Source organism: Lissotriton helveticus, chromosome 9 (genome assembly GCF_964261635.1).
Source record: "Lissotriton helveticus chromosome 9, aLisHel1.1, whole genome shotgun sequence".
Classification (NCBI taxonomy): Eukaryota; Metazoa; Chordata; class Amphibia; order Caudata; family Salamandridae; genus Lissotriton; species Lissotriton helveticus.
In genome coordinates, this window is record NC_136070.1 from 915,985,814 (window position 1) to 916,005,771 (window position 19,958).

General features: G+C 42.7%; 1 protein-coding gene across 1 annotated transcript in view; it reads left to right on the plus strand.

Annotated features, from left to right (window-relative positions):
- The window catches only part of LOC144781993 (cyclin-dependent kinase-like 1), a 306,255-nt gene that overhangs the window by 110,014 nt on the left and 176,283 nt on the right, over nt 1–19,958 (plus strand). The window contains exon 4 of the mRNA XM_078661090.1: nt 12,450–12,522. Within this exon, the coding sequence (XP_078517216.1) occupies nt 12,450–12,522 (73 nt within the window). The remainder of the gene's footprint in view (nt 1–12,449; nt 12,523–19,958) is intronic.

Below are 19,958 nucleotides of genomic sequence, written 5' to 3' on the forward strand. Positions count from 1 at the left end.
TGACACTGGTTTTTGAAAGGCTGACAATGGCTTCATGGTGTTCCTACTTTCTGTTTCACTTCTTTTATCTATACAGTGCGGGGCCTCGTAGAACCTGAGCAAGGTCCAGGTGAGGTGAGGTCAATACCCCTATCATGAAGAGTGAGCAAAAATGTTTTTATTTTATTTGTAAATAATTGCAGTGATACATATGTTTGGGAATAACAGACCAGGCTAGGTCACACTAATTATTGTATATTTCCTCCGTAGAAATCCTATTTTCCAAGTGACATGGAGGTTTAAGGTTCTCGGTTGGTACAGGTTGCATCGTATTCAACCGTCTTTTGAATTTATTCACTATTTGGTGTGTTTTTTTGTTTACAATCACTGTTTATTCAAAACTAAGTGCAATGACTTAAAGAACAGAGGCCCTGTTGAAAGCCATGGGACAGGTCGCCCGATAGGCAGAAACATGTTGGGCCATTATCAGACAGATATTTGTTGACTGTCTTTCTTGCACTGGTCTAGTTTTTAATTAGGAGGTGTTGTTCGGCTGAAGAATAAAATTTATACAAGGGGGACACACCATCCTATTTTAATTCACTATATTTTTTGTGTGTTGCACTATAATTCACTAACCATCAAAGATTAGCAATCAGATGGCGGCTCATTTATGTTGGTAGGACCAAATCCAAAACCAGCAACGAATGGTGTGGCTTGTAGGTCCCAATGATCAGGGGACTAGCCTATATCACACCTGGGTATGGCCAGATGATAGGACTGATCATCAAGTCTATTTGATGGTAACCCATTGCTCAATGGTGCGGATTATGCCAACCAATCTGTAAATGACCTAAAAGTGTCTGTGTGTCCTCTAACATAGTGTTCACCCATGTTTTAATAGGCTGTCCTTTGGTGACTTAGGCACTCCGAGATTTTGGTAGTTCGGATTGGCAGCTCAGCTAAACTATTTGGCTGTTAGACCCCCTGTGTTTTTGTGTTGTACATCAGTTGATCTTGGCCAGTTTGTTCTGGAAGTCAAGAGGAATTGTTTGGGTAAGTCGAGTCCTAGCAAGCAGGCAAAATAGAGTGTTGAAGTCTTTCCCAGAAATTCAGTACCAAGCATAGTTCGACCCAGAAAGTATAGACATTGTGAAATTAAATATGTTGGACACATCCTATCCAAGAAGGAGTCCATATCTAGAAAACATAGCCTTTACAAAGTACTTCAACACTACTGATATAGAAGCACTGTAGCAGAACACATAGAAGAAGGGAAATATGCAGTAGTTGGATGTGACGGTTGTTTGGTGAGAAACACCAAAGGAAATATAATTAACCACAGAAAACTTAGTTGCCAAACTCCAGACAAAAGAGTTTTTCTGTTCGGCACCTCTACAACTCTTCAAGCCTTGGCGTGCTGAATAAGAATTACTCGGAGACTATGACTACTATGAAGATTCTTTCAATTCTGTGAAAAACAATATTCACTGTTCAGTCTTTCTAATTTATTTGCCAATGTTAAATGATGAGATTGAACAGGAAGAAACAATTGCTGCTGAGATAGCTGAGGAGGGTTCACAAAGCACCCAAGGTCCCGGACCAGTGAGTCAAGATCCTTTTGGACAACCAGTTATTGAAAATGAAGCTGCAATAAGCATGAATGAGGTGGAAAGTGCAATGGAACAAGCGAGACAGGAAAGTGTTGCTTTGCATCAGTTAGTTGGACAACTGAATGACAAACAAAAAGAAATGTATATGGCGCTAAAAGGGAAAATAGAGCATGGATTCCTTCATGAGAAGAAAGAATGTAAATGCTCATCATTAAAGCCAAAACTATTATACATCAGAGGTCAAGCTGGCACAGGGAAAAGCTTTTAAATTAAGTTCACACCACTTACCTACAGAGGACTACAGAATCCAATGTATCATGTGTAGTAACAGCACAAACTGGATTAGCTGCACACAACATTAAAGAAATTACTTTACATTGACTACTTATGCTACCTGTTGAACATGACAATAAACTCGAATACCAGAAGTTATCCGGTGAAGCTTGTCATGAAGTCTCAAAAGTACTGAAGAATCTGAAGCTTTTAATCATCAATGAGGTGAGTATGGTCTCAAACTAAATGCTTGCTTTTGTACACTTGAGAATGCAACATATTTTAAAAACAGAGTATGACATGCTGTTTGAAGGAAAGCATTTAGGGGCAATCAGCAACAGACTGCGATAAATGTCGCAAAGCGCGCTTAGCGCTTTTATATTTATCGCCGCCTATTGCTGTAATTTATCACCCGGAAAACGCGTTATCAACAACGCGCTTCTCCAGGGCGATAAATTATACATCAAAAGCGGCGTTATGCGGTAATATTGCTGTTAATCCAGCGATATTCCCACAACGATAGAAGAAATCTTGGTGATAAGGAGTTGTGGATTAAGCCACTGAATCTACCTCCCATGTCATTGATAGGGTAATCATCAAAAATAGCAGATTTAAAATACCAGCGATAACAGCAGTTAGCGCTGTTTTTCATTTCGCTATGGGTGTCCTGGGCCGTATTGTAAATACGGAGAAGGACAGTTAGCGATCATTTTCCCTTAGTTTTTGCAGGGAATGTCTACTTTGCATCTCATTAGAAATGCAAAGCGAGGCGTGAACTAAACGGGCGCTGAATCAAGGAAACACGCGATACCGTGTCCTTGTAAATAATGCGATATAATTATCGCCGCTTTTCACCCAGAAACAGACGCTAAAGCAGCGATAATTATATCGCCAGCCCTTGTTGATATGCCCCTTAATTGTCTTTGGTAACCTACTGTAACTTACCCCCATCAAAGGACAGCCTGCTTCCAAGACTGAGGGGCATATTAACAAGCTGAAGTATCGCCGCTTGAGGAAGGATTAGTAAATAGGGTAAAGTGATTGATTTCATTCATCTTTCAAATAGGGATTAAGTTGAATACTTAGCCTTAAAATTTGATCAGATTGATGGTGTGAATCAGATTGGCCGATGTGTTTGTATGTTTTATGCTTGCAAAGGCCTTATATGCCCAGTGACAGCAGTTCCCACTCTCTCTAACGTATGCTGTAACTATCAATGAATTACAAAGTTTAAGTGTAGACGCAGCTTTTATTAATATTGGTAGTACTGTATTTAAAGAAGGTATGTCATATGGAGAACTGACTCAAGTTAGAACATTGTCTGATTTGTTTTTGGTTGAATTTGATGACAGGAAAGTTAGTGCTGATGCAAGGTTGTGTCAGAGTGTACAATTGGTTAAGAAGTGTTTACACTTCTTATTTAGGACAGTATCTCATTTATGAAAAGTGGATAATCTGGTCAAAGCAGAAGCTTACAAAAGAATTGTCTGATGTTGCTGCAAAAAGGAAAAGAAGGAGAACAAGGAAGGTGTTATGAAGAGAAAACTGGAGAATGAGGGAGATATTGGAGGTTACCAGTTGTCAAACCCTTCTGGTAACAACTGCTGGTCTAATGTTCTCAATGTACTCTTTCATTTACCACATCTTATACATGCAACTGAACTGAAACTGCAGAAACGATTATGTTCTGGACAGTGTGGTTTGCTGCAACGTTTACAAAGTGATAGGACTGTAAAACATTGAGCTTCAGTCATTCGAGATCAAGTAGATATGTGTAGTGAATCATTACTATTTACTCAGAACAGTCAACAAGATGCACAGGAATTTATGATGGTCATCCTTGTAATTTTAGAAGAAGAGGAAATACATATAGGTGACTTATTTGGACGGAGTTACTCATGGATCCATGACTGTGAAGATTGCTCCTATAAGTCTACTACTAAAATAAATTCTGAAAGATTTTTCTACTTAACACTTCCAGATTCCAAAACTGTATCTTTTGATAGACTGATCAGAAAGGCTAACCAATATATAACCTGCCCATATTGCAGATCAGATATTATGCCTACATAGCATATACAAAGCAGTGGAAAATACTGTATGTTAATGCTACAGTGATGCAGAGCAGGTAGATCAAAATTGGAAACTGAAATTTCACACTTCAAAGCTGGACAAATATCGGTTTCTGGAAGCACTTCTACTACTTTGGCTATCATCATTCACAGAGGACTTAATGTAACATCTGGACACAATATTATTTAAAGAGTGAAACTGGATGGACGGAATGCAATGACAGCAACCTTAAATTCAAACATAAACTGCCTTTCAAACTTCCAAAGTATTATCTCTTGTGTCTTCAACTAAAGTTCTTAGGAGGATTTCTGATTAAAAAAACAGTGGTGTACGGTATTTCTTCTACATGGATTGTCAGCGTTTAAGACATCATTCAGCCTAGCTGGGGTGATGTTTTCAACAGCATCTCCAAAATTCAAGTGTGCTGTATATGTATTAGTAGTAGTGTACCAGTTATAATAATTAAAAGTTATTTGTAATTTTGTTTTATGTTAGTTCAGTAACTGTAGGTAAAATAATTGATCACATAATTGTAGTAATTGCAATGCATTATGTCACTTATTTGTAGTGATATACTGTGCAGTATTGGAATTTTATTCTCTACAATCTATGCAATAGTTTTTTCCCACTGTTCAATGATTAATCTTTATATGGTACAACATTTATTGTGTACAAGTATGAAAGCTGAGAACAGGACCATTGAGAATTACATGTTTTACAATAATGGGATATAATGTTACAGCATAACCAATGTGTACAGTTTTGTTTCTGGAATTTTGTAAGTATAATGCTAACTTATATTTATGTTCTCTTTCAACAATGGTTGGAGTTATACGTCTTTAGATGTGTCAGCATACTCGTAGTGCCACACGAATATTTCTAAGATGTACCCCAGGAAAAGGTCTTGATATATAAAGAGCATTTCACAGCTTTGCCACCACTTTGTTTTGCCCAGAGTGTATGATGAAAACCCCCCATGCATTTGATTGCCACTTTGCCCAGGTTTGCTCCTTTGAAGAACTGTGCTCTTCAGGGTGGGGCTGCTGATCCTCACTGCCACCAGATCCCATTTGATTTCCAAATGATTAAAAAAAAGAGAAAACACCAAATTGGTATTTAGAAGAAGAAAACAGAAGTTTCTGCATTAAGAACTGTTTTTTTGTGCAGTCTTTATGATGGCTTTTTCCCCACTGTTCAAGGATGAATCTGTATACATTATTTATTATGTACAAGTGCAAAAGCCAAGAGCAGTAAAAAATAGAGAAAAGGAAATGCTTTACTATTATGTGAAATGTTACTTCTGCATAAAAAGAAACCCACACATTTGTTTATAATATGAACTTATGCATTACAGAAACAAAAAATGTATTGTAGGATTTTGTAGAAAGTAATTTAACTTATATTTATGTTCTTTTTCTTTTTTAAAAGATGAAGGTCACCATCAATTGGAGTAAAGTAACTACCTCATTATTTCTTTCTCTGTAGTTCAACACACCTACTTTGTCAAGGTACACACTAAGGGACAGCCTGATACAGCCACTGAGACATCCAGATACACACATATGCAATCACTAACACACCCATTTACTTTCCCATTTAACAACTGACACCTAATCACCCATCCATACAGTTACAAACACATCCACTCACTCACCCACACAGTCACTCATATCCCACTCAGTCACCTATACACCTACTAACAAAGCCAGTAATCAATACAGCTAGTGATACACACTGTTTCTCATGCAGCTAGTGACACAGGCACTCACTCACCTGAATAGTTACTCACAAACTCACTCACCTATTTCAGACACACGCCCATACAGTCAATTGTACATCCACTCAGTCACCTATACAATCACTAACACACACAGTCACTCTCCCATCTAACCACTGACACACCTAATCACTCACCCTTACAGACATGCATGCACCCATACACCCACTCATGCACCCTCCTCTAATTCACCATTTACAGCCACTCACGCACCCAGTCCCTTACCTATATAAACACACACACTCCACCACAAACCCCTAAAACCACTCACATACCCATTCAGACACTCATAGACCCACTCACACACTCACTCAATCACCCATACATCCACTCATGCATCCACGCACTCACACACCCACTCACTCAAACACTTACACATCCAGTTACTCACTAATGCACCAACTTATTCACTAACACAGACTCACTCACTCAATGTCTTTCTTATACATACACACACATAAAGTTTTAATCTTTTTTTAAACCAAGAAAGGGGGTCGTAATGAGAACCTTTGTTTTTTTGGGTGATTTTTCAGAACGTTATTCTTTTAAACATTTTGTTTTGTTTTATTTTACAAATAATATGGCAGCTGGAAAGGTGTTCACTGAAATATCTAAACACTGCGGAGAGATAAGTGTCAATCTAGAAGAAAAAAGAAATTAACACTTAAGATGTCTTGCGCCCTCCAGAACTGCAGCAACTGATTGTTCCCCAACAGTGAGGATTTTTTTGCAGTCCCCAAAAATATCTCTATTCTTAGCAGCTCCAGGGACTTCTCAGGGAGGCTTTGCTCAATCTCAGTAGGTATAGGGTCCCCAGGTGCAATGGGTGCCGCATCTGACATTGATGCATCTGCTGCACTGCTCCCTCTGGGCTCTGGTCAAGAGCTTGGAATGGTGGCTTTTCAGGTGGGTCAGCATCCTTGTTGTGTCACAAAAATAGTTCCTTGATGTACCCCTGAAGAGGGTCTTTTCACACACAGAGGACTTCACGTGCTTTGGCACTGTTTTCTTTTCCCCAGACGGAATGGTAAAAAATTCCCACTTGATGGTTTGACACTTCACCGGGTGTTTCTCGTCTGACAAATTCTCCTCCACAGGGTGTGGCTCCTATTCTCCACTGCCATGAGATGCCATTTTATATTTTTAAGAGAAAGCCAAAAAACTGCAAAATCATTTTCCAATATTGGAAAACAACAGGTGCTAGAATTTTCACCTCAAATCTGAGCATTGGAACTGTAAAGAAAAGAAAACTGAGCGGGGACCTCCTTTCTAGAATAATAAAAAGTGTCTGGTCCAACGAAATCCCTTTCTTCCGTAGTCATGTGATATTTGCGTATGCCGACGTCGATACGAACACCGACGTATTCGTGAAAACGGGAAATAGAATAAAACAGTGTTGAACCACAAAATGACGTATAAAAATCTCACTTGATATGTTATATAAGTAAACTACTGACCACAAACATTAATTACAATATGTGTATATATGTTTTTTACACTTTCTAAAAATCACGCCGATTTCACAAATAACCTTGGTTCTGGAATATAGATATCGGAACTACAGTCACTGACACACTCACCCATATAGCCACTGACACACCCACTCACTCATCCATACAGAGACTCACACAGCCCCTTACTCACCCATACAGCCACTTAGACACCCAATTACACACCCATACAGCCACTCGGTCACCTATACACCCACTAATACACCCACCCATACAGCTACTCACTCACCATACAGCCACTTATGCAGCCGCTCATTCATCTATACAGCCACTCGCTCACCCATATAGCTACTCACACTCCTATTTATTCACTCAAACTGCTAATAGCACACCCACTTATTCACCCATACAGCCACTCACACACCCATAAAGCCACTCACAAACCCACTTATATAATATGTTAGAAATAGTATCACTCATCAGTAGTACTCAAAGTATACAAATTTAACTTTTGTAGTGGCTTAATATATGAACACTTGTAAATGTTTAGAAAACACAATCATGTTATCAGTGATGTCACTGACCATGTCATGAGTGATGTAATATGTGAGGTCATAAGCAGTGCATTGCGGGGGCATACGTTATAGTTGGCTCAGGTAACTATAACTCCTGAATTTCAATGGTTTTGTACAAGTGAAATCTGAGCCTAACCATAATGTCCCTGTAACCTTTGTTTTTTTAATTGAATTTTTATGGTATTTTTTTTTTCTATTTCCTAACTATAACATCCCTGTCACCTTTGTTTTTTTCAATGAATATATATTAAATGAGCACCAACGTGGAAAATAAAGTAGACGCTCACTCAGTCCGAGTTATGCAGTGGAAATCCAATTTAAGCATGGTGAGGAAAAGAGAGATGGCAACTCTAATATCATAAAGGGCGCATGCACTATACTGTACTAGAGCATGTTGCATGCAACAAACCCATTCCAAAAACACCAGGAATCACCCAGAAAAAAATCATGATATAAAAGTATGTACAATGGTCCAGATACTGAAGGCTGAGTATCATGTTGTAATGAAGTGCTTGCCAACACAGGAGACCATGCAATAGATGATGTGGCTGCATGTCAGCCCATATATTTAGCTAAAGCAGTCATCATGAGATAGGGCAAGAGTAAACCTGAGTTTCATAAGGGCAACACTGCATGCCAACAAGAGAAAGCATGCCCTGGATGTTGTGGTGAAAAATCACCAAAAGCAGAGGTAAGAACAAACCTGAATTTAACAGGGACTATACTTTCAAGCTCACTGCCAAAGAAGAATCAGAAAACTTTGAGTGTAAGACACAAAAATCCTATTGGTATACCATAAAAACAAAAGAACAGCCAAGAATTAGGTACCAGAGGTTTGCCAGTAATTTGAGCCGGAGCTTAATTGGTTTCCGGTGCTCGGCACCTAATTGTCAACACCACACTTAGGGTAGTCTGCCACAAAGTGTGGCTGGTCATGTAATTTAGAGATGAGCTGTATAACAGTTGTTTAGGAGAACAATATACATAACAAAATTACCAATACCTGCCTCCTAAGCCATTCCTTTAGCTGTGGGGACCTGGAATAATCTGAACTGTCACATTTACATGCAAGAGAGATGGTTAATAGTTGTTTTGGCAGCGATGACAGGGGCGATGTGTGGTGTAAGCTGCAGTGGCCTCCTGGTCAGAGCCCTGGCACTTAATATTTTACAAATTAAGCACTGGTGTGGTCTTACTAGAACCTCTACTAGAAATAGTCTGAGAGAGTCACATGAGAAGAAGCCCTGCATCTGTGCATCAGTAAACTAAAATGCGGGTGGGTCAAGAAACTTCACTGCATGTGTACTAGAGAGAAGAAAAGCATCACGTAATCAGGAGAGTAATATCTGCACATATGGAAAGTAGAACGCATCCAAGTGGTTTGTGTATCTAAAATTTTGTAATTTATACCTCAGAGGAATCGATGACAAGAAGAAGCATTTACAATTGTTTATTCTTCTGATAAGACAGTTCTCAATCATGACCCTAACAAAAAAAGGAGGGGAGGGCTGAATTTTACCACAGAGGACTGGGAAATAAACAGGGGGCCAATTCAAATACTCGCTTGTCTATAACAGCAGATCCTATGTTATAGGCAAAACATTGTGAGAAGAGAAGAAAACGACCCAAATACTGTACATACAGTAATATGTCCAACAACGAAGGTGAAGATACCAGAGATATAGACTATGCTTCATTTGATGCACATAAAGACAAAACGTAGTTATTAGCTGTGTAGCAAGTAGCTGTCTGTACATATACTCCCGGAATAAAGCATGCAGTGCTGGAGGGCATTTAAACCATTGTGGGAGTGATTAACTGCCGCAATTCGTCCTGTGTATTTATTCCCTAACGTATGGATTGCACTCATTCAATCCATCTGCATTCAAGTTCCAGTAGTACGCACCACCACCTGCCATTTGATTTTGATGTCCTTCATTGAGTGGCCATGTTGTTTGAAATGTTCGACTAATGGTGCTTCTGGTGCTTTGAAGTTATTTCTGTTATGATGTTGAAGTATCAGCGTTTTCACTTTCTGTGTTGTTTGACCAAAATAGATTTTGGAGCATGGTCACCAAACAGCATAAATCACATCAAGTTTGAATGGCCTTTGATTCCTTTTTTATAATACTTTAAATACAGAGCATCAAACATAATTTGTGTGGATTTTCTTTCATATGGGATCATTTAGGCCATGTATCAATTTATAATTGAATGATTCCTAGGGGAGCATTGTTGTATATGTGGTTTATTACCCTTGTTCTTTGACATACTGAGTGCCCCATATGTTTTGATGTTGGTGGAAAACTCATCAGCATAACAAAAGAATCCATTTTAGTTTGGTCTCTATTTGACATTTTTTTATCTTGGCCCACTTATAGGCTCACTCTCTGTAACCAGGCGTTTGTGCCCAATACAATCTCCCCGTGGGAGAAGCGTTTCTGTACAGAGCAGTCTCACCCTCTCCCAGTCACTCACCAACCCCAAACCCCAAAAGTATATGTACCTCCAGCTTCCAACGTTTCAAGCCGGAAAGGAAAATTAACATTCAGTTTTTCCGAATAGGATGAACACAGGGCTTTACATGGGCCGGGTCCTGCTGGTGCTCAGCACCGGCAGTTCTTAAAAGCAGGTGCTGAGATGGGTCCCTATCAGGCTCTCCATTTTTGGCCTCACTCTCAGGGTGAAAAAAATATCTTAACTCTGAAGCAGTACCACACTGCACTGCCTTTGATGTAACTTCAAAGAGACTCGTTTTAGTTCTTTCAGTCTCCTCATTTCAGAACTGAAGCATTTTCAATATTGTATTCAACAAAGCCATAGTTGCTGCTTATTTATCTTATGCAGCTAACAACCATTGACAAAGCAAATTGTACTGGCTTGTTGTAGGTGTAATGTTACTTGTTGTATTATATATCTGAATGCAATGTCAGATACAGCAAAATACCGGTCGGGCGGCACACTACGCTAAGCACAGATTTTAGCTTACATGTTTTTAACCATCGCCCTTAATTACATCTGTCACGCCTCTTTGAGAGACCTCCCCCCTCCCCGATTTTTTCCATCTCACTTATAGCCCTGGATGAACATATGTGTTTTTTTCCTTTCCAGTCTGAAAAACTTTGAATTTTGAGGTTTGTCTACGCTTAAAAGTAGCCAGGTATTATTAGATGGCAACTTTTGTGAGGGAAAGACCCCAGATTCAGTGCGAACTTGCGGCATGACTTGTAAAAACACAATCTAAATGGAATTAACACGAGATATTGTAGCACCACAAGTTATTTACCCCGAGGTAAAAGCGAGGGCACACAACGAGAATGAAAAACAATTATGACAATGGCAGTGCACTCTAGAATGTTCATTAATGTTAATAAAGTATGATCGCTGGGAGCAGCAGGGATTTAGAAAAATCCCTCTGAGGCTTAATTAAAAAAAAAAATTATAACATAACCACTGTAATGTTGGTTGACAGGCATTGTGATGTGACATCATAATGACCACAGTGAAATGAGCCAAGCACCAGAAACTAGAGCTAGGTGTGCCAGTCTACGATTGGCTGGTGGCAAATGATGGCATTGCAAATAATATTACAGGTGCTCTGTGCACACTACACGTTCATCAAATGTTCAACCAATCAATTTAGTGCTGCTCCATTCGTTGCACTTAGTCAGAGTGCCTAGAAAATATGGTGACTGATCTGGTTGGGAAACCTCCCGTCCTGTAGAAGGTGCGCACTTATTTACAGGGAACCGTTGAGTTCCTTATGAATTTCTCAAAAACATTTCTCCAAAAAATATATCCTTGTTTGTAATAAGTTCCAAACTTCTTTTATTGAATTATGTTCTTTTCATGATTTCTTCATTTATTCACAACAAATTCATTCAATCTCGTAAATTATACCTAATGCATTTCGGGTCATTGTCCTGACCCTTCCTCAGGGGTCTATATATAAATGAAAGAAACAGAAAACTACTTGGTCCCTGATTTTAAATCAAAATGTAGCAAAGATATATCTTGTTATTTACCAAATACAAACTCTATACAAATCAAATACATGTACATATTGTTATGAATTAATCCAAATTGCATGTTCAAGCTGCATAATTGTAATGCAAAATTGTTTCCTGAATGACTAATTAAAGAATGTGACTCAGTGATAAAAAAGTGTGAAAGCAGCGATTAGTTTATGACTAGCCATTTCTGACAATAAATATTTTACCCACTGGCTTGCTTGACAAGTTAACATGGAGTCCCTTTTGTAACGGTAAAACGTTTGCAAGAAAACGCTACTAAGCCCAACTCCAAAATAATCCCATATTTACGCTGAAATAACAGGCTCCTTAAATACAAACTTACTTGATGTTCACAAAAAACAGCCCTCTCGTACAAGCTGCACGCCATACTAAGCGGGCACTAACAAACGCACTATTTTCTTGCGCTGTACGAATAGCGTCCTTACGCGATCATGTGTGGCGTGTGTAACGTCGTGATGTAATCACGCGCTACTGGATCTTACTGAATTTAAAGGGACCTATTCACAAAAAGTTATTTATTAAAGACGATTGGTTAGCACGTTAATGAAATATTATGTGTGATTATAAAGCTGATGTAATCATGAAGAAACTAATAGATTTTAATGCTGTCATTGAATAAAATATTAAAAAGAATCCATGTATAAGTCGGACTTTGTATTTTTGTTTTTTCGCAGGGTTCCAGGAGAGCAGGTAAAAAATATAATGTGGCAAACTCTCCAGGCGGTGAACTTCTGTCATAAACGCAATGTGAGTATCTTAATGCCTGCGCTGTGTCTCTGTGCCTTCTCTCACTGATTCTATGCAGACCATCTGACAACACAGTGCATTTACCTCACTATCTACTTCCAGCATTCCTCAAATTTCATATGCTGCTCTCCTTTTCACTCCAGTGCCAGCAGCACAAAGTATAATGATGGAGCTGCTCCACAAAATGTAGTCAACCTTGATGCCTGCAGGCTTTATGTTTGGTCATGATTCACAAAGTGTTGCAAAACTAAGAAAAACTTAGGTGCCAAAATGCTATGACATCTAGTTTTCACAAAACACGAATTTGTACTCATAAATTGAGTCATTCTTACCTAAAAAGTCACTGCTGTGGCAGAATTTTCTGTGAGTAAATCTGTTCCCTCATAATAGAAATGTCGGAACCCTGTCCTTTTTTCCCCAGATTAAGCAGGTTGGTTGCAAAGGAAGATCTATCACATTAGGGAGTTCTCTGACATAGTGAGGGAGATTGCTCGCTGAAATAGTTTATCTGCCATGGGTCAAGATGCTTTGGAGCAGATGCCTTCAGCGGTAAATTTGCCATTGCCTGTATCTTATGTCTTATGGGGGAATTACTAACACCAAGTTTGGGTATGGCAAATATACCACTGAAGGGGGGATGCATTGTCTGTTCACACATAACTCATCTCTCTAATATGCTATGGGATATTTTCCAGCTTGTCAGCATCACCTGTATGCGAGGGCCTAACCCCACACCCATGAAAGCTTTTCACTTAGATAACTGTGTTGGAACTGATGGCAAATATGAAAGCTACCAGAGTAACAACATAGGGCAAAGACACTACAGGCCATAATTCGGTGTATGAACACTTTTAAAAGAACAAAAACACTTTAAGGAGCAGCCTGCACCAGTGTGCACATGTACGGAGGTGTATGAGGGAACGTAATAAGCAAGCACAGGCACATCAGTCTCTATTTTTCCCCTCCCTGTCTCCTGCAGTTTCTTTGCTTCATTTTTTTGGTTTCAAAACTACCTTGCCTCTTCTTTCATTTTCATTTTCATTGCACATCCCATCTTTCAGATTTCCTCTGTTTTATTCTGCACCCCTCCTCTCTGCTCGGTCCTGCTCTTTCCTTATGATAAGAGAATATTGAGCTTTTAAGATCAACCATCCAAAATATCGACTACCGCAGTATCTTGAAAGTAAGTATGTAAAAGTCCAGATTTACTATTCTTAGCTCTATGTCTTGATGATATATATATATCTACGCAACTGCCCATACCAACTAACGCTTTGGGGAAGGCGCACGCAGGCTCGGGTGCTACCCGCTACTTGGACAACCCCATGGAGCGTAATATATATATATATATATATATATATATATATATATATATATATTCCAACTCCGAAGTACCCAACGTACAAAGGAGCACCCAGACCTCAGCTGCACACAAGGAGCCTTGAATGGTAAGCACGCCTCCAGCACAACGATATCCTTTAACTGTTCAAACTGCCCTGGATGCCTGACGCGTTTCGAAGTGTCCCCACTTCTCTTCAGAGACTTTGGCAGTTACGCGTCAGGCATCCAGGGCAGTTTGAACAGTTAAAGGATATCGTTGTGCTGGAGGCGTGCTTACCATTCAAGGCTCCTTGTGTGCAGCTGAGGTCCGGATGCTCCTTTGTATGTTGGGTACTTCGGAGCTGGAATATATATATATATATATATATATATATATATATATATATATATATATATATATATATATATATATATATATATCATTCTATCATTCTTTTCACCTCCTCTGAAAATGCCGGGACACCATGACAGCGGTGCAACTACAGGGTCAGAGGTTACCCTGTAGTCAATCTTCAGTTTCACCAAGCATAAACACGTTACGTAAATGCACTCCGCTCGAAATATATTTACCACTTCCAAGTTAGTTGCAAATAAAGGATTTATTTATTCCAGCATGTTTGAATCGAGTGATGGAAAAACCCAACGCGTTTCAGCGATCACCTCGCCTTGATTCATTGTAAATAAATATGGAGTTAAGAATAGAAGATCTGTACTTGGCTATATCGAGTCACTGAACAAAACAAAGGTAGAAGTTACAATATAGTTAGGTGTTCGAAAAGACATAAGCTAACGCTAAAAAGCTAAAAGAACCCTGAAATATACTAGTTATAGTTTAGTCAGCTAACATCCTGCACTGCTTATGACCTCACATATTACATCACTCATGAAATGTTAAATTACATAATTTTTTACATAACTGATTACATTTAAATAACATTAATGACATTACTAATAGAATAATTCTCACAGTATGCTATAGGCTTTCAAAAGACAGGAGTAATACTACAACCTAAATTGATGGTTGGACCTTCTGCCAGGCCGTGCACCCAACACTTGATGAGTGTCCAACACATGCTACTCATAGCTTTCAGCTTTGTGCTGCAGGAGTAGGTGTCAGCAACCACAACCACAACACCCAGCATGCAGCTAACACCTGCTGCAGGTGGCCTTCATCAAGGCCCTGCGCCCAACCCACAATGTATAGCCAATGCCCAACTCAAAGCATGTCTTCAACCCCTCCTGCTTGTGCATATGCATTAGACCATTAGCGGCATGGGTTATCCACCAGACCTGTCATTCGGCCAGGGCCTGCACCCAACCCTCTGCAAATCTCCTACATACATTGTTGTCCCTTGTTAAAGAACAAGTTACTCACCGTCGGTTACGATATATCTGTAAGAGACATAGATTAGTTATAGATTCCTTACCTTAGAATTACACCCAGGGGTCCGACTGGATCCGGAAAGTTTGTTGTCAGCAGTACTCCTGCGCGTCGAACGGTGGCGTCGGTCGACTTCGTGTTCAGCGTTGGCGTCGTGGTCGTCGGGATGACGTCGCAGTAGCTACTTATACGCCGCCCTCGCGCGCTGATGTCAGTTCTATACACTACTTTCCACCCCAGGAGCGCAGAGCCATGCAAGACACTGACCACTGGTACACAAAACTAGGTTCCTGAAAGGGAGTCCTTAACCCTAGAAATCAGTGGCAGAACGGGGAGGATGGGTGGGGCGGTAAGGAATCGATAACTAATCTATGTCTCTTACAGATATATTGTTACCGAAGGTAAGTAACTTGTTCATCTGAAAGAGGCAATTAGTTATAGATTCCTTACCTTAGAATAGATACCCCAGCAATACCAACCCCGGAGATGGGTCTGCGAACCAATTTCACACCAGAAAGTCCTGGAGAACAGAACGGCCAAAGAAGCCGTCTCTCCGGACTTGGCTGTCCAGGCAGTAGTGTTTTGTGAACGTGTGCAGCGATGCCCACGTAGCTGCCTGACAGATGTCATTAAGGGGGACTCCACGTTCCAAAGCAGTGGTAGCTGCTGCAGACCTAGTGGAATGGGCTCATAACCCCACTGGAGGCTCCATCTTCACCAAGGAATAACAAGCTTTGATGCACAAAATGACCCATCTAGAAATGGTCAGTTTGTGCACGGCTTGACCTTCTTTGGCACCCACGTAGCCAACAAAGAGCTGGTCATCCACCCGAAATTGCTTTGTGCGATCCAAATAAAATGAAAGCACATGTTTTGGATCCAGACGGTGGAGCCTCTCTTCTTCTTTGGAAGGATGTGGAGGCTGAAAGAAGGTGGGCAAAGTGATGCGCTGTCGAATGTGGGAAGGAAGGAAGGACGAGTTCGGAGGACAACCTTGTCCGGATGAATAGCCAGAAAAGGAGTTTTAGAAGAAAGAGCTTGGAGCTCACTCAACCTGCGTGCAGAGGTGGTGGCCTCCAGAAAGGCAGTTTTTAAAGTCAGAAGCCTGAGAGGACAGTTATGTAGCGGCTCAAAAGGAGCGCACATAAGATACGTAAGAACCAAGTTTAAGTCCCAATGGGGCATTACGAAGGGAACATGAGGAAAAAGATGAGTAATGCCCTTAAAGAAGCGATTTACAACAGGGGACTTGAAAAGAGAAGGCTGATCAGGAAGCATAAGAAAGGCTGAAATGGCCGAGAGGCATCCCTTAAGGGTGCCCAGAGCAGAGCCCTGCTGGGCCAAATAAATGAGGAACAAGAGAACCTCAGAAATAGGGGCGGAAAGGGGATCCACAGCCTTTTGCTGCGCACCATGCCACAAATGTGTTCCATCTGCAGGCGTATACCGTCTTAGTGGAGGAACGCCTGGCTGCCAAGATAACATCACAAACAACTGTCGCCGCTTAATCTCCAAACAAGGAGGTAGAGGCTGGACAGGTGGAAGACCGTCCCCTGCTGCTGCGACAAAAGATCCTCATGAAGAGGCAGTCGGATCGGAGGATCAATGGCCAGATGTAACAGCTTGGGATATCAGACTCTTCGCGTCCAATTCGGAGCCACAAGAATGATTTGGGCCTGGTCATGCTTGATCTTCTTCAGCAATCTGGGCAGAAGTGGAAGGTGTATAGAAGACCGCAACTCCACTCGTGACGAAAAGCGTCGCAGAGCGAGTGCCCCCTTGGAAATTCCAATGCGCAGAATTGCTGACATTGCATGCTCTCTTTAGTGGTGAATAGATCTAACCAAGGGTCTCCCCACCGTTGAAAGATACCTTGCTCCACCTCCGAGTGAAGACGCCATGCGTAATCCATCAAACCCCTGCGGCTGAGTTCGTCATCCTGGCGTTCAGCAAACCTGCTGTTCCAGCCATGTTCAGAGGCGGAGTGCCTCTTTACATACGGTCCACGACCCCACGCTGCCTTGCTTGTTGCAGTACCACATGGCGATGGTGTTGTCCGTGAACACCTGCACTACTCTTCCCCGGACAGAGGGAAAGAATGCTTTTTGTGCAACACGAATCGCCCAAAGATCCAGAAGGTTGATGTGGAACCCGGACTCCACCGGAGACCAGAAGTCTCTGATCTCCACCTCTCCCATGTGGCTGCCCCATCCCAGAAGTGATGCATCAGTCACCACTGTGAACTCTAGTTGGGTAAGGGAGAGGGATCTGCCGTCGACCCAATCCTGGTTCGTTAGCCACCACTGCAGTTGGTGTGCAGTGCCCACCTCGATCTTGACGCATTCGGACAGGTTCCCCTGATGTTGTGCCCACTGAAACTTCAGGTCCCACTGCAGAGCCTGCATATGCCATCTGGCACGGTCCACCAGCAGGATGCAGGAAGCCATCAGGCCCAGTAGCCTGAGGGTCATCCTGACCGAAACCCGGGAAAGAAGCTGAAAGATCGGCATCATAGCCCGAATATCCCAGACTTGCTGTTCGGGAGGATAGACTCAAAACTGCGTTGTGGTTATGAACGCTCCGATGAAAAGAAGCTTCTGAGAGAGAGTCAGGTGTGAATCAGCACGTAGATGGAGAACCCCAGCGAATGCAGGAGAGGAGCCGTAGTCTGGAGGTGGGAGACGAGAGCCTGGGGCGAGCCCGTCTTCAACAGCCAATCATCGAGATAGGGGAAGACTGGAACCCCTGATCTGCGCAGATGAGTTGGGACCACCATCATCACTTTCGTGAACACCCGAGGGGTGCTGGTAAGGCCAAAGGGGAGCACAGTGAACTGAAAATGCTCGTGGCCTACCGTGAACCGCAGGTAATGCCTGTGGGCCGGCAGGACGAGGATGTGAAAGTAGGTGTCCTGTAAGTCAATACCATCCAGTCTCCAGGGCCGAAGGCAGACAGGACCTGAGCTAGCGTCAACATTTTGAATTTCTAGTTCCGGAGGAAGCAGTTGAGGTTCCTGAGATCAAAGATAGGACGCAGGCCTTTGTCCTTCTTGGGTAGTGGGAATAGCAACCACAATCTACTTCTGGGGCAGGAACTCGCTCGATGGCTCCCTTGGCCAAAAGAGCCATAACTTTTTGTTGTAGAAGGGCCAGATGATCCTCCGACATGCGATGGTACTGAGGTGGCATGGCTTGGGGGGAAGTCTCGAAGGGGAGCGAGTAGCCCCTTTGGAATATCTGCAAAACCCAGCTGTCCGACATGATGGTGCGCCAGTGGGGGAGGTGATGGCGAATTCTCCAACCCACTGGCGATTGGTGGCCCTGGATGGTCGGACTAGGAGGGTTTGGAGGCTGCTGCAAAGGGGGCAGTGGTAGACTGGTCCTCTCCCTGTCCCCCAAAACCACGACGGTGCTTCCCATGTCCCTGGCAGTGCAGGGGCTGAACAGCTTGCGCTGGCCTGTGGCCCTGGGTGGAACATGGTGTGGCACCCCTTCCGTAGCCACGAAAGGGGCGAAAGAGAGACTGTGCAGGGTAAGTGGTGGAAATGCCCAAGAACTTGGCCGTAGCCCATGAGCCCTTGAAATGCTCTAGTGCATTGTCTGCCTTGTTGCCGAACAGGCAACAGACATCAAAGGGCAAGTCCATCACGGTAGCTTGGACATCCCCAGAAAAGCCAGTTGACCTCATCCATGCCTACCTAGCGAGTCGGCGGTGTCCACAGCGTATGATAAACTTTGTTGCATCTATCCCCTCAGCAACTGCATGGGAGAGCACGGCCCAAGCCTCCTCCGGGCACTGGGGCAGCACCTGCACCACATATCCAACACAGAGTGGGTATAACGGCCCAACCGACATGCAGTGTTTACTGACCGTAGTCCCAAGCTGGAGGAAGAAAACATCTTCTGCCCAAGATGGTCCAGCTTTTTGGATTCCCTATCAGGTGGTGCGTTAGGGAATGCAGCTTTGGATGTGGAGGCTTGGACCACCAAGCTCTCAGGGGTGGGGTGTTGGGAGAGGAAAGTGGGGTCACCTTGGGCCGGGCGGTGGCATCGGGCAATCAGCCTATCCACAGGAGCCCCTGTGTTGGGCCTGGACCAGGTGCCCAAAAGGATGTCAGTGAGGGCTTCATTGAATGGCAGCAGGGCCTCTAAAGAGCTCACTGCTGGCTGAAGCACCTCTGTCAGGAGGTTAGTCCTGACCGCCACCATAGGTAGTTCGAGGTTGAGAGCCTCGGCCACCCTACGCAACACCACTGCATAAGATGCTCCCTCCTCCGTAGCCAGGGTAGGAGGAGACAACATGCCAAGGTCTGGTGAGGTATCCAGACCACTGGCTTCCCCCAGTTCTTCTCTCCAGTCCGGTTCGTAACCCAACTGGTCATTCAGCGGGTCTCCAGACCCTTCACAGTCCTTCTCAACCCCCTCTGGTTGCCAATCTGGGTAAAAAGAACCAGGGTAGATTAGGGGCACAAAAGTACCTGTTGGTGTCAGATCCGGCGACGATCGAAGCCGGTCCGGCTCCGTGTCTACATCGGGGTGGAGGCCGGGGTCGATGCCGGCTGGGGACACAACTGCGTCAGCTGCGGACATGGTGCCGGTGGAATCGGTGCCGGGGGAGGTGTAATCAGGTCGACCGGTGCAGATCCGGGTCCAGGCCTTGATCCAAGGGGACCCTGCAGCGCTGGAGCGCCAGCGTCAATCAATCAATCAATCAT